Source organism: Ascaphus truei, chromosome 3, assembly GCF_040206685.1.
Source record: "Ascaphus truei isolate aAscTru1 chromosome 3, aAscTru1.hap1, whole genome shotgun sequence".
Taxonomy (NCBI): Eukaryota; Metazoa; Chordata; class Amphibia; order Anura; family Ascaphidae; genus Ascaphus; species Ascaphus truei.
Window position 1 is genome coordinate 337,796,058 of NC_134485.1, and position 16,080 is coordinate 337,812,137.

General features: G+C 39.1%; 1 protein-coding gene across 2 annotated transcripts in view; it reads right to left on the bottom strand.

Moving 5' to 3' along the window:
• Positions 1-3,223: 3,223 nt before the first annotated feature.
• GALNT6 (polypeptide N-acetylgalactosaminyltransferase 6) overlaps positions 3,224-16,080 on the bottom strand; it is a 72,450-nt gene continuing 59,593 nt past the window's right edge. For both annotated transcript variants that reach the window (XM_075591634.1, XM_075591635.1), the window contains 4 exons: positions 12,086-12,217; positions 7,402-7,503; positions 6,189-6,347; positions 3,224-5,077 (listed from right to left, as the gene is read on the bottom strand). In XM_075591634.1, coding sequence (XP_075447749.1) covers positions 4,964-5,077; positions 6,189-6,347; positions 7,402-7,503; positions 12,086-12,217 — 507 coding nt within the window. In that variant the 3' untranslated portion in view covers positions 3,224-4,963. The remainder of the gene's footprint in view (positions 5,078-6,188; positions 6,348-7,401; positions 7,504-12,085; positions 12,218-16,080) is intronic.

Here is a 16,080-nt window from a genome sequence, read left to right on the forward strand (position 1 = left end):
GGCAAGTGCTTGAAGTGGGGGAAACCCATGATAACTCCTGGCAACCTGCCTTTACCAGGGATTATACCAGGAAGAGGATAGAACCATTTCTTACCAGGGCTACACTTGCAATATGGAAGAGCAAAAAAAAATTCTTAGAAAGATCAATGCTCTGCTTAGCAGGGACAGTTTTGGTTAAGTTGGACATGTTAGTCATTGAGTTTGTCTACATTTACTGTGAATATAAAGCAGCCAACAAACGTTCTCTTGCAATCTGTGACAAGTGACATTAAACCATTCCAAATCAGCATGTCTTACTCTTTTGGGTTGATCCTAGAACTATAGTCCTGCTCTTCAGTAGGCGATGCCTGCCTATTTCCAACCATTTATGGGAGTTGCTAATAGCAGGTAAAAAGGCGTATAGCACTAATTAGTAATGTCAAAAGGTGTGTTCCTACAGTAATTACGAAGTTGCATAATGTGATCCAACACAGCATCACCTGTAGCAAACCACTGTATCTTCTAGGGGAGGATATGTATCATTGTGCAGTTTGCACCGAAACAATGGAGCAAACATTTTCACCTGCAGATCATTTAGGAACCGGGGGTTAACACCACCTTAGGCCTTTATTGGACACAAACTCTGCTATTCACCAAGCTGTAAGGCAGAGTGTTACACCCCGATTTGGCATCAAATGCCATGGATTTTGTGAGTCTGAGCCAAGGAGAAAGAAAAACTGGACCAGTTATTGGCGAACCTTTTCATACTTCTATTGTGCGGACAGACTCTTCCCAATACGACCCACAAAAAAATTGTTGCAAATCGCGTTGGTATTGTACATTGACGCAGAATGATGGAGAATCAAAATGACACAATGGGGCATATTTGTATCAACGCAAAAACGTGTAGCAAATCTGGAGCAAAAAGAACTGCACCATACTGTATGTATGAAACCAAAAAGTCCAATTTAAATAAATAAGATTAATCCTATTTGATGCATCTTGTGCATTTTTTTTGTTGGTCCAGAGCTGCGCCACTTTTGCCTTGATACTGTACAGATGCAGCGGCCGTTATTGAAACACTTCACGTGGTGTATACCACGGAATACCCATGTGATGGCGCGCAATTTCTTCCAACCGTACCGCCTTTAGACGCAAGTGCAGAAAATGGCATTTTAGTGTTCTGGTTTTTAAACACCTGAAATTGACACAGTAGCACAGTACTGTACACATTACAATTCATTCATTTCATTGCATTTAATTGCACATAATCCATGAAATTCAAACAAAGCAACCGCAATAAACACTTGTGCCTGGGGCGATTGGCGGCGTTAATGCCGAGTGGAGTACAACAGCGCACACGAAAATGGCGCCGTGATTTGTTCGAATAACGGCAGGTGCATCTGTACATATTCCCCAATGTTTTTTTTGAGAACTCAATTTTATATATATATATATATATATAATCAAAGGCTCCTTACCAGGCAGACCAGAGAATCCAAAGCAGGCACAGCAAGGAAGAGACAGCACACTTGTTAGCAAAAAGAATTGTATTAGTGAAGCAGGCACAAAACACCAACGTTTCGGTCCTAAAAACAGGACCTTTATCAAGGGAATTTCATCTGTATTTGTGTGCCATCTGCTCTGTTACATATATATATATATATATATATATATATATATATATATATATATATATATATATATATATATATATAGTCCCCCCCTTAATGCAAGGAAACAAAAAAAAGATTGTAAATTCTTTGGAAACGTGTTTTACTTTGCCTGTGAGATACCTACTATAGGGTAACCAGATTTGTCCTGGCAAAAACCATACATGCATGATTGGAGCTTGCCGATCACGCATGCACAAGAGCAGTCGGCAAGTGCGCTTTGCATATGCGCAGTCGGCGCTCGCCAGCAGCACTGAAAACCGGGACAGAGCCCCCCCAAAAAAGATCGGGACTGTCCCGGTTAAACTGGGACGTCTGGTCACCCTTCTATCTTACTACCCAGTCTGCACACACTCAGAGCCAGTGCAAGGGTATTCAGCACCCTAGGCGGACCTTCAGCCTTGCGCCACTATAACTATTTTTCCTTTTGAACTCTCAACAAAGTGATATAAATTCCTGCATATTAGCTATTCATCAAGAAATCCATATAATGGATTGGCCTGCTGTATAATCTTGGTACGATCTCACAAACACATGTTGATCATCGGTACTTGATGGGATCTTGATTCAAGGCTGCACCTTAAGATGACCAGACTGGGCTATATATAGTTTTTTCACCCTCATAATCTAAATATGTTTTATAAATATCTGAAAGTGACAAAAAAAAAAAAAAAAAAAAAAATCAAAAAAATAATTAGCAAAGTGTTTTACACACAGCAAATTGCACAAGCTCATTCCTTATTTACATAATACTGCACATCAGAAGTGCTTTTTTAAATTTATTATTTATTTATTTTAAACAAAAAGGCCCTATATACAGTCCTCGTGTATTTTAGGTGGAGGCAACATTGCCATGTGTTTTAACGGTGATGCTCTCAGTTAATTTAAGACAATGTGGGCCTATACAAATTGTCCAAGTGCAAAATGCATGTAATTTCAACCTACACTAAGCATTTTAAATGTATCTAGATAGAATTACTTTTCATTAGATTCATTTTAAAATCCGGGTGAATAATATTGGACATTTTCCCACATTGCATTATACTATGATCAGCTTGAAGGTGTGAAGTCATTGCGTACCAAATGTTTATAACCCCCCCACACCCTCTAATGGGTTACTAGTATGGGTAGAGTGTACTGGGCCCCACACTGTGTTGCCATGGGATTAAGACATCACAGAGAGTACATAAGGGGAGGGGAAAGTTTGAGAAGAAGGTTACCGGAGGACAAGAGGTGAGGCGCCTAGGGAGGAAAGATAGGTATGTTTGTAATATAATAGTACAGACCCGGAACCCCCTTCTACTTTTTGATAGCTTGTCGCTAGGTAGTGCCTTTTTTTAAGTTAGGATCAAAGGGGAAGATTAGGAGAGTCCAATATGGAGATACTGTATGAAGTAGGAAAACAGCATACCAGAGGGCCTCAGTAACGAGGACTGCTGAGTATTGGCACACTTTTCATGCCTTCCAAATTATCGCAAATCACCGGTGTGATATTGTATCAAATGTACATTTCTTCTACCCCTTTCCCAGGAACATAACATCATCCTGCAGACTAGCAGTAATTGGAAATCATAATCATGATTTAATCACCATCACTCCCACTTAGGATGTACCTTTATTGTTCTGCTTCAGATACTACTTGATTCATGAGATGTTATGCATACAAATTAAATAAATGTGTACTGTACATACAGTGGCCATGGGCCTGCAACACATGGCACAGAGCAGGCTAAATAATGATCTACCCATCTATTTGTGTCCAAGAGAGTAACAATAGAGCAGATACATGAAGAAGAACCACAGATGCATTGGGAAGGAACAGTAGATTTGATTTACAATTTACACAGCAAAAACAGTGAAAAGAAAATCCTTTTTTGCGACAGTAACAAGTCAGATAGTAGTGCACAGCTAGTTTTCTGCAGACCATCATCAGATGTACAACACATGGAAATTACAGTCATACTTTTAATAGGATAAAGCAAGGAAATACTTTATTTTAACTTATGGGCCAATGTTGCAGTGGTGAATACCACAATACTTGCTATCTTTTGTATACAATACATATTATACATACAGTACACAAATGTAATTATTTAGATCATTTCGATGCAGCAACTGCTGCCTAGATTAGCCATAATCCTCAAGGCCAAAATGATTGATTTTTGAATCACAGTGATTTAGTCTAGTGTTCTGCTCCATAACCCATTCACAGAGGTAAAATAACAAAGCTTTCATATCTAAAACATCAAACAATCCTTCTTAAAACATTTAAAACAACTTGTTAAAATGTGATGGTACATTTTATTAACTCACACAGTGCCAGAAAAGGCTGCATCCCATTGCTCCATAATGTGATGCAGGGCCCTCTGGTGCTAAATGGATGAGTATTTTAGGCATTCATATGATCTTCATTTGTCGCTATGAAATAGCAGCTGTCTTCTCATGCTATAACTCAAACTTCGGCCAAAAAGTCTTCGACCTGCAGCTGGTTAGTCGTCAATGTTTGTACTGTACTTTTTTCAGGGACAGAGGGAAGCATGGACTGGTGGCACCAATGACATTTCATTTGGGCTAGTTTGTGTCTTCCTATGTCTGTAACTGAAGTAGTCAATGTGGAAGAGGAACGAGAAAAGATGGTTTCAATGCTCTCCAGAGGTGCAGACCAAGTATGCAATTGAGCTTTCATTCTGAGGGAAGTCTTGTGTTTCCAAGCAGTAGTCTTATTCTGGAGATTAACGAGTAGGTTACCTGAATATTACTGCATGTTAACATGGGCATTATGTCAGCCGTAACAGAGGAATTTGAGCTTTGATATAAGAGGAAGCTTTAAGGGGTACAAGTCTATAAAGATATCCAACTCTTGCAAAGGACACTTGTGGGACAATGTAATGTATAACCTCATATTTTAATTTCCTGCCTCTTTTTGGTAGGTTTCACCTTTATATTTATTTTTACAAGGAGGCAGGCTTTCATTCTTTGGCCAACATTCACAAAGCTCCGACGTAGGGTATCGCACCCCAATCCAGTGTTAATTGCCATCGACTTGAATGCCAGATTGAGGTGCGATATCCTGGATCGGCGCTCAGTTAATCTACCCATTTGGTTTGGTCCTCCCTTCAAGGCACAATTCTAAATAGTAAACACACACTAGTGGAAGACAAAATAGAATGTTTCCTGGATCTTTACAACACACGGAATGAGTTACTTTGGTGTTTAATAGATTCTTCCATAGGATCCAGTGTATTAAAAAGGCACTGCAGTAGAGGTAGCTGGCACCAACAGTACCCACCAGCTGGTATTGTTCATAAGAATTAGCTGAAGCCCCAGCGCTGGTGTAGATCTGAAGGGTTGCAATCTGTAGTGGACGGGTGCTCCCCTTTTGCTGTTAAACACATATTGGAACCCACGTTTTTAAGCAAACGATCCTGTATAAGAGAAAAAGTTACTCATTAGTACAAATTACACAAGCAAAACTTACTACAGTATAATGGGAGAATGTATGTGTGACCTATAAAGGCCAATGTAATTTACACAATCATGTTATTGCAAATTGCAATATGGAAAATAGCTGAAGCGCTCAAATGCAGGTATATCTCAAAATGATAATAAGCCAGACCACTGTACCAGGGTACTAACAATTGATATAGTACCTATTGTGTCATATAATGGGTACTATCCTCCTGAAGACAGGTGGTGTGTGGTGCAACCCACTCACCATCAGTCTCATTGGCAGGTTCCCCTGAAAAATATGCAAATACTCACATCCTGGTAGGGCAGGCAGGCAGGCTGTGCAGCTACTCAATGCAATACAGGGAAAAGGGAGACCAAAAAGCGCACCAGCACAAACGGAGCAGGAAGAAACCAGGACAAAAAAATGATTAAAAGGGCACTTTAATGTGGCAAAAGACCCATCCAATGCATTTCGAACGTCGCAGCGTTCTTTTTCCTTGGAAAAAGAACGCTGCGACGTTCGAAATGCATTGGATGGGTCTTTTGCCACATTAAAGTGCCCTTTTAATCATTTTTTTGTCCTGGTTTCTTCCTGCTCCGTTTGTGCTGGTGCGCTTTTTGGTCTCCCTTTTCCCTGTATTGCAAATTGCACTATGGTTTTTATTCAACCTGCTAAATGTCTCTCCAGCAGAGAAGATAAAGGTTTGAAACCTTCATAGGTTATTGTGGTAGAAAACACAGTAGTAAGAAATAAGCCATACGCACGGCTGGCTGGATTTTTAGAACATTTACATTATGGGGATCCGCTTCTCTTTGGTTTCTGGTCTCTGTTTTTCCTTGCTCTTTTCTGTTAAATCACTGCCGACTCCTCTTTAAGCCATATATTCAAATGCCCAAGAGAAAATTGTGGCAGGACAAGTACCAGTAAAAAAAAATCTTCAAAGTGCAGGTCTCCTCAAAGACAGATATACAAAGTAGCGCTCTACTCACGAGTTCATAATGAAGTTCTCCATTTAATGTGACTGCCAAGAACAGTGAAATAACAACGTTTCAGGTCCCATATGGACCTTTCATCAGGAAAAGTACCTTTGTCATCTCCCATTCTTCATTTCCAGGCACAGTGGTTCCTTTTCCATGGAACTGGCAGTCACCAAGCTCCACCTGACCTGGGCCATACTTGGAGCGCATACACAGCTGTTTGCCGATGTTGTGCCTCAGCTCCTTCTGAGTGGTGTATTCAAAATACTGCAAAAGATAGACGGTACCAGGACACCGAGGGGTGAATTAACTAGAACAGGAAAATATGAATTCCTCCTAAATAGGGACAATGTTCATCTGTTGTATACATTCCTCCCACTAGTGCTATGAACATGATCTACTGTATACTGTAGGTAAGGACACATGATTCATGGCTTTCATTTAAGAACTGGGGAGAAACGTAGCTCAATGTATTACAACTGCTCAAATTGGTTTTGTCAGTTGAGTAACTAAAAATGATATCACTTCCTGTTATCTGGTAAAAACCAGGGAAAATAAATATATTTATCACAATAGTGCCTTCATTGTACCCTGCCTGAAGAAAAAAGACAATAATGTTCAGTGATCCTATAAAATACATTAGGGGCTGCAAAGAAACCACCTTCCCTAGGTACAATGTCTCAATTAAAAGTCTACTATTGGTACTGCAAAACCAGTGCTAGGTGATTTAGCAAAATACCAGAAATGAGCAGTGTTCTCACCCTTAGCCCCATAACTACTAAAAAGAGTTCAATAATCTATTACAAAGCAATGTCTTATTTATTTACCAATAGTAATCATAAAACAAGATTACTGGAGTTGGACAACTACACATTGGGGTCAGTGTCATGATTGTCTTGTGTTTAGAAATATAAATGTTTGAGCACAGTCTCAGGATTAATTGCTCCTTGCTAAAAGGGGAATTTAGAGGTACTTTTACTCTGTCAGTTGGTCTAACTGGTCTGATAGTGGTATTTACAGACCGGGACACAAGAAGAAAAGTTTCCATCAAGACTCTGAATGATCCTAGACTGAATATCCATCCTAGATATACCAATAATGTAAGTAAATATTCTACCTTTAATATGCTGTGCAGCTCACTTGACTATGGAAAAAAAACTGACTGTCGCATTTTCCCAGGAGCGCTCGACCTTACACAAATAAATCAGATGTATTTAATTATCGCTCATCGTTCTGTAAACTTTTCTCTGGGTACTACTTAACACCCATAATCAAGAAAGAGTAAGGAGGAAATTTAAGAGTAGAGTTCTGGCTTATGTACCTGGTTTCCTCCCATTCCATGGCAGGGGTACATTATCAGTGGCTTCCCTCCGTGGTTACTTTCACCAACATCCAGGCAGCTCTGAGATCCTTCATTTTTAATCTACAAGAAAGAGAAATTAGAACAATATTACTTTGTAAATCCTTGCCACTAGGGTGGTCCCAGTTCTTTCAAATACCTTGTATTGTACCACAGTTGGATATTGTTAAGGCTGTAAATACCAAATCAAGAGTCATATATAAGAAACCCTTGAATATAAAGCAGCCAGATGAGCCCAACCTCAAGAGATAGATTTACTCTCTGGAGCTGTATGGAGTGGTTTCTGAGTTTTATACTTGACCAGATCACTGAAGTCTGCTCTTCAGAAAAGTTCAAGAGGGTCTTTTAATGTAAATCGGAGGCGAGCAGTCTGAACTGGTCCGTAGCAAAATGTTCAATATGGAGACACATTTTTTGTTTTCACCATCACTTTTAAACCATTGTACACAGCTACATTGTGTTTCAACACCTTCATGTCTAAGAAAATGTGAGGTCAAAACATATTTGCCACCAGTTAAAAAAAGAAGTCACAGGCTCATTTAGCAGTTAAACCTTTGGGTGTTATATGAATGTAGCTACTACATGATGGGGTCGGGCACATCAGGGGCCCCATGGTGTACAGTAGTAGCTACGTCCTAAAGACCCGGCTCATCTGGGAGCGCAGAACGGGATCTGTCACCAAGTGGAACAGTAAGCGATTACTCCTCTTCTGATCCATCATCAGTGGCTGAGTTGTCAAGAGTACTGCGGCCCCTCTGGCATTCATAGGGTTAAAGCAGCAGTCCTTTTTTAAAAATATTTCTGCGTTTTTACTTTAAGAGATATCTTCTTGCCCTTTCCAACTCGGTTTTTTTTTTTTTTTTAATCTGCCACTCCAACCAGGAGAAAAGCATTTATAATAAAAAAAAATTGTGTCTAAAAGGCCAAAATGGAACTCTCCAGAGCACTGTGCAGTCTGATGTTACCATGAGAGATTAACACAAATGCAAAACATTTTTAACACCAATATTATTAGTTAAACCCATATTGGCTTCTGCAGGGATTGCTGCTTTAATTAGTACCCATTTTAAAACTGCAGCATTCACAATGCTGAAATGAGATGGGTACAAGTTTATTAATGGATATTATTGCATCTTTCCCTTTCTAATTCAAGAGGCTGAACATGCTTCATTGCACCACAGCAATATTAGATTCAGAAGCACCTTTTGATTTTCTGAGAGGATGGCGGTCATATCTAGTCCCACTTTGCTCTTCTGTTGTAACACTAATGTCAACAAACTCTGCACTGAAACATGCAATGCTGCTTTAGGATTAGTGCACAGACTGGGATTCACTCAATTTGAGAAGGATACAATTATGCTTCAACCGGAGAAAACATGCTTTATATTTAATGGGTATTTCCAACGTGTTACCACATAAAATAAAGCATACTGTATTTTAACGTGCAAGTCAAATTTTTTTTTTAAACCATGTAAATTAGCATAAAAAGGAGTTGAATTATTGTTTACCATAGCAGGTAATAGTTTCTTTGGTATGCAAGGGGGATGGGAAGAGGGTGTGGTTAGGTTGTGCTAGGAATAGATGAAGTCCTTGGGGGCCAGCTAGACATACTGTAGCTTACCCATGACTAACAGGTCATGTAGGTTAACAAGGGATAATAAAGAATAGGTTTCGAATTTTCATAGTCATGAGCAAAAACTGGGTGTTTGAAATGAGGACCAAATACGAAACCCTTAAGATTTTTATGTGCCCATCTTTAGATGTATCTCGTCATATCTTTTTTTCATTAAGTTTTATTAATTCAGTTTAATTGTTTTTATGATTTTATACTTCTTTTAAGAATTCTTAGACTTTATGCCATTTTAACATTTTCTTGCTTCTTCTGAATTGTATTCCATAATTTCGTAAAGATCGAAAGCCAAACAAAATTGCAGAAAAGTGCGCTCACCCTTTGTTTTTAGTTAGGCTATTTAATTATAGGGTTTTTATTTTGAATATTAACCCCTTCAGTGGCTGAATGCATTACATTTCTATGCATTTGTAGCTTTAGTCAAAAGGGGTTAATTTGTTCTCTGCCTTAGGGTTTGTAATAAGTCGTATTACATAACCCTATGGTACAATAGTATGATATCACCTCACACCCCATTGTATCGCTACTGGTAATTAACTCTTATTTCTAAGAGTTGTAGTTTATTTCATAATTTAGGTTAATCACTGCATAGTTAGTTACTTATCAAAGTTTTTCTCTGGGTTTAGGTACAGTACCTCTTGACATTACTACACATATAAAGGGATGTACACAGTAGATTGTGTTCTGTTCTGGTTACTCATTGAAAATCAGATTGTTCTTTACAAGTGATGGTAAGACACGATTAGTTGGGCCTCCATAAGCGTATCGCACAGCAGATGCTAATGCCAGTTATTGACTATGGAGACATAGTATATGGCTCGGCACCTCAAACCCACCGTAGCAAACTTGACACCCTCTACAATTCAATTTGTCGTTTTGTTCTCCAATGCAACTACAACACACATCACTGCGAAATGCTCAAAGAACTAGATTGGTCATCACTCGAGTCTAGGCGCAAAGTTCACCTTTCCTGTCTTGCCTTTAAATTCTTTATGGGCAAGCTACCCAGCTTTGGTCCAAAGGGGGGGGGGGGGGAAGGGAGCGGTAAATACAGGAACACACCGAAAATATAAAAAGATAAACAAAATAATGGTGCAGTAAATTCAAACAATGTGGGAAATAGTCAAATCTTGGCTCGGTTAGAATTCCTACTTACAACAAGTGGAATAAATAAAGGCAATGGTCTGACTGTCAGTATGAATGAGGTTAGATCTTCAGCAGAGAAGGATATTCTGGATAGGAGGTAACTTCATACAGGGATCATTCAGGTGATGGAAACTCAGATTCACGGAGAGTGTGTTGGTCATATAAAAAGGAAACGAACCATAGTGTAGATCACAAAACACAATGTATCCAATCAAGGAAGGTAAGAAATGTACTTACAATAAGTACATAGAGTATGTACACATAAAGGTATCTTGGGGAGACAGTAGAGGGCTGTTTTTCGTAAAAAGCTTGCTGAACTTTCTCCCTTGGCTCCCACCTCACCGCCGATGGATGGCGTCTGACGTCACTTCCGGTAAACGGGTGATGACATCCGGTTGAGAGTGGGGAAGATGGATACCAGCAAATCGGCAGCAATTTCAGCAGACACCTCAAACTTCTTCACTCGGGGAGCAGCTGCAGCAGACTGATGACAAAGCTCTACGCGTTTCGCTGTACGTAGAGGCTCCTGAGGAAGCAGTCTACGTACAGCGAAACGCGTAGAGCTTTGTCGTCAGTCTGCTGCAGCTGCTCCCCGAGTGAATCTGAGTTTCCATCACCTGAATGATCCCTGTATGAAGTTACCTCCTATCCAGAATTTCCTTCTCTGCTGAAGATCTAACCTCATTCATACTGACAGAGTCAGACCATTGCCTTTATTTATTCCACTTGTTGTAAGTAGGAATTCTAACCGAGCCAAGATTTGACTATTTCCCACATTGTTTGAATTTACTGCACCATTATTTTGTTTATCTTTTTATATTTTCGGTGTGTTCCTGTATTTACCGCTCTCTCCCCGCCCCCCCCCCCCCCCTTGGACCAAGACTGTTTCTGTAAGGAATCCTTACATATTCCTTGGAAGGTTGAGAAGTATCTTTGGTTATACACATTATCACTGTGTGCTATTTTTGGCACCTTAATTGTATTATGGGTGTTGTATAGCGCCGATACAAATCACTTGGGTTCACTCAAGCTACCCAGCTACCTGAACAAGCTCCTCACCCCTACCCCATGCAGCACCTATCACCTGAGATCAGACTCCAAAAGACTGTTCATGGTCCCAAGGCTCAACAAAGTATCTGGCCGTTCCTCCTCTTACCGTGCACCCCAAAACTGGAACAACCACCAGTTTAAGTTCTTTCAAATCTAAGGCTATCTCACATTTTAATCTGGTCTGTAACTGTTTCATACGCCCATAATATATATTTTCTTTAACTGTGCATGCAATGTCTTGTATTATTTGTCTTTACTCTATGCCCAGGACATACTTGAAAATGAGAGGTAACTCTCAATGTATTACTTCCTGGTAAAATATTTTATTAATAAATAAATAAATGTTTAATTTGTAGCTCAGTAGGTTGACCGGTGAAGGTATATTGAAGATTTTACAGGCTGTACATTGGAATCAAGCACAGCATTTTAACAAGTCTTCTAAATCATCTTCTGCTAATAAATCACTTGGTGTTAAAATACACAATGCACAGATTAATACCATAGATTGGCATGTCATTTATGATACTGGAGCAGATCAGATCAGAAGTGGTGGTTGTAGAATATGATCAACATCGCTGGGTATTTTCATGGTTTGGTCCAGAGACTCCAGAAAACCTGCCTCTCATAATTTCAATATGATGCATGTCTACCAAAAACTGTTTGCATCTATTAGTTTCTAGAACTCTGTGTCAGTATATTATGGGAAAGTAAATGGTTGATTAGGTAAGTGGCAACAAGTGACCCAAATGCATTAGACAAACTATTGAGCATCACACCTGTATCCTTATGCTGACTATTTTAAGCTTAGAGAGCACTTACCGCACCAAAATATGTAGGTGATAGGTCTGGGATGAACATCTCTGGATAGATATTTTGTAGGTACCATGTAAAGTTCTTACACTTTAAGTCATCCCTGAGCTTCAGTCTGCTGGAAAGGTCACCATAGCTTTTCTGGCAATGAAATGAAGGGAAAATAAACAAACAATCAACAGCTATGATAGTCAGATCAGTGAAAAAGGAATATGTATTACCAGTGTTTGACAAACCTATACATTTGGGCGAGTGGATTTAACATCGTGGCGAGCTCCTATTGGCCCAAGCAGCACACGTGTGGTACTAGGTGGCGAGTAGATTTTTTTTGTTCGACGAGTAGATTTTTTGGTGATTTGTCGACCACTGTTATTACTGTTAGAAGCTGGTCCTACTATAATAGGCATTACATACACGAGCGTGAGCACACATACATATACGCACATACATATACACATACTGCAGCCAGCCTATCAATATAAAAAAGTGCCCTGAAGAAAAGTCAGTAAAGGGGAATATGTTGGATACTTCCCTCCATACACTACTGTGATGCAATAGGTCTTATTTACTATGCTGTGCCAAGCTGGAAAGCACATTATAGTCCATGAAAGTAAGTGGGGAATAGTGTTTAGTAAATCTGGGCCAATATTTATTTTATATAACCGAGTGGAAACAGCTACTATTTTATGCACTCAACAAAATCCATACAAATGCAAGGAGCTTTAATAGATAATGAAGGTAAGATTCTAAATACTGTAGGATAAGATAACTTATTAAAAGGGTGAGGCCAACTAAAATGTGTTTTTGTTTATTCAGTGGAGCGTTCAATAGTTGCACTGAAACACACAAACACTCATCTGTTGCTGTTTTACAATTGTACCACCAGAGGGTGCACTGATCAAATTGATTGTAAGCCCTTAGGATAGCGATTCTCACGTTACCGTTTTAACACTGTGCACACCTTGCTAGAAAATATTTATTCCGCAAACCCCTTGTTAATAAATCTTATTGCCTACTCAGGCTATTGCCAACAAAAACTGTTCCCTGCCCCCAACCACCCCCCACCCCAAGCTGTGTGGGGGGGCAGGGGGAAACAGGCTTAATAAGGCCCCAAACTGCACTTCAGCATGTGCACACAGCATGGGTGGTATAGCTGTCAATTACTACGGGAGATTCCAAAGTCACACCCCACAATGCCTTGCTGCGGTGAATGCAAAGCATTGTGCATAGTGACTTGGAAGCTTCTGCTGCAATTGCCAGCTATACCACCCACGCTAAGGAGCAGTTTGAGGTCTTACTAAGTGTGCAGTCCCCACACAGGATCAGGAATCCTGTATTCTGCCTGGAATTTGCCATTACAGATTTTTTGGGGAGATGCCTCCTGAACCCCCCTTGTGAGAATCACTGCCTTAGGACCACCTGGACTCTCTTGCTTAGGAGAACCATTGACTGTAAGCACTAATAAAAAAACTCTGCAGAAACGGCTACAGGTAAGTGCTTGTAAAATGTTTTGTATGTATCAGTGACATTTCACAAGTAGTTAACCGCTTTTTAATAAAATATTTCATCACATTGACCACCTTTCCATATTAACCACAGTGTCACCGTTTATTCATCTGTACAGATGGGCAACAAGACTAGTGTTTTGGATTTGGTTCCTTAAAAATAATTAATCTAATCTAATAATAAATAATAATACGTTTTTTGTTTTTGCCTGGTCATTTTGTGAATTTGGTACAAATATCCTACAATATAATATGAAAGTGTTTTTTTCTTCTCATTTACAGTAAGTATTTGACTTAAATCAATATAGCAAAAGATGCAGTTGATGACTGGTTCCAATTAGCAAGATGACTCCTGTTTTATCCATCATGGATCATAATGTAGTATCTGACACTTGAACAAGTGACCACGGGGGTCACTATAAGCCCTATAAATTGCACTCTAAAGTTGCAACATCCAGTTATAGACGTAGTTAATGGATGGATATTGTATAATTAATAGGACCAATAGGGGATCCAGAAGACCCCTTACAACAGACTCAAAAGCAGTATTTTAAATAAAAATAATAAAATTTTATTAAATCAATAATAAACAAAACAACAAATATAGGGAACATATAGGCAAAGGATATTAAAATCCTCCCCCTGAAGAAGCGTGCCTAAAGCACGTGAAACGTACGTCGGGGTATGGTGACGTCAGACGCATGACGTGCACCAGGAAGAGACGGCCTATTTACATGGGGTCTGAAGATAAGGTAGTATAGCGCTGAACATAGAGATCTACTCATTTTCTCTCCCTGATCATACCTACGTGGATACAAAGGTAATAACGCTACAGTACCACATCACTGTGTTCTGTAGGCATTTCGGTCAGTTCGCTATATTTGCACTTTGAGGAATACCATCTCCTCTGGTCACCAGATATACATGTATTTATACATATATCCATTTGTGAACTTCACGAGGCGCGGTGATGCCGAGCACAGCCAAACAGTAAAGGATTTCGCAGGATTCCAGCAGTGATGGTAAAAAACTTCTTTATTAAAGCATCATGGTGCAGACAGGAATAGGAAAAAAACTCTCTTACGCGTTTCACGCCTATTCGGCGCTTCGTCAGAATTATTGGATGTTTGTTATTGTATTTACTTATACCCTGGCTGTCTGCGTTACAATTGTTCCTTAACGCATATGATTTTTGTGAGCTATTGACGAATAACACTATGCATTTACTTAGGAGGCTATCATTTGATACGGACTAGATCCGTGCCTCTGAGCAATATTGATACATTTTGGTGGCTCAGTGCGTGTGCTATTATCTGTGGATACTTTTAACAGTATTTTATCTGCATCATGGGGCCATAATTTGATACGAACTTTGATTCGTGCCTTTATGCATTTTGAACACATTTGGTGTGTGCCTATATGTAATAGCTATCACATTCGGTACTTCACCATTTATTGTACATATTGCAGGTTTTTGGTGGAACAAATACACGTCATCTACTACTATATATATTATCAGTACTAGTCTCTACGCGACCTGCTTACTATAGACAGGTTTCTTTTAATACTATTATTAGTGCTGTACCCAAGGGTTATCAATGAGTAATTGTGACCTATTTTGGTTTTGGATACTATTAGTTTAATTTACATTTATCCATTTGATTTCCCATGGGTTTCAGTTTTTGACATTTTTTGTAAATAGCGTTTTTCTTGTCTTATATGTTTGATCACCACAGTGATTTATTCACTCATTTATACTGTAGTTGTACTAAGGTGTTTATTCTTATTTTATTTAAATATCATTCAAAATTGATTTTAAACTTATCATCATATTACATTTTGCATTGAGTGCTCGTGAAAGGGTGTGCTTTCCTTATAACCTTACTACTATTAAGGCATTTAATCCTTGGTGTTAAGTTCAACAGTATATCTGTATATACACCCTTATCCACCCTATATACCTTATACACACATAGGATACCTCTCCTTATGAGCATAGGCAGTATTTACACACCAGGTCACCCTATATTCAGCCGTCTCTCCCATTGGGGATTTTAATATCCTTTGTCTATATGTTCCCTATATTTGTTGTTTTGTTTATTGATTTAATAAAATTGTATTATTTTTTTCTATTTTAAATACTGCTTTTGAGTCTGTTGTAAGGGGTCTTCTGGATCCCCTATTGGTCCTATTAATTATACAATATCCATCCATTAACTACGTCTATAACTGGATGTTGCAACTTTAGAGTGCAATTTATAGGGCTTATATTGACCCCCGCTGGTCACTTGTTCAAGTGTCAGATTGTCAATTTTTCCCTATGCACCAAGTTTTTTACCTATTACTATTAGGTGAGCGATGAGTCACTATGTTTATGTGATCATAATGTAGTAGCAAGATGGTAGAAGGTGTAGTACAGTATAGTGATAATGCCAGGGTCTTTGAAGTGGGTGAACCCCTGTTCAAACCTTTGAGCAACTCCCTTGTATATCAAACCTT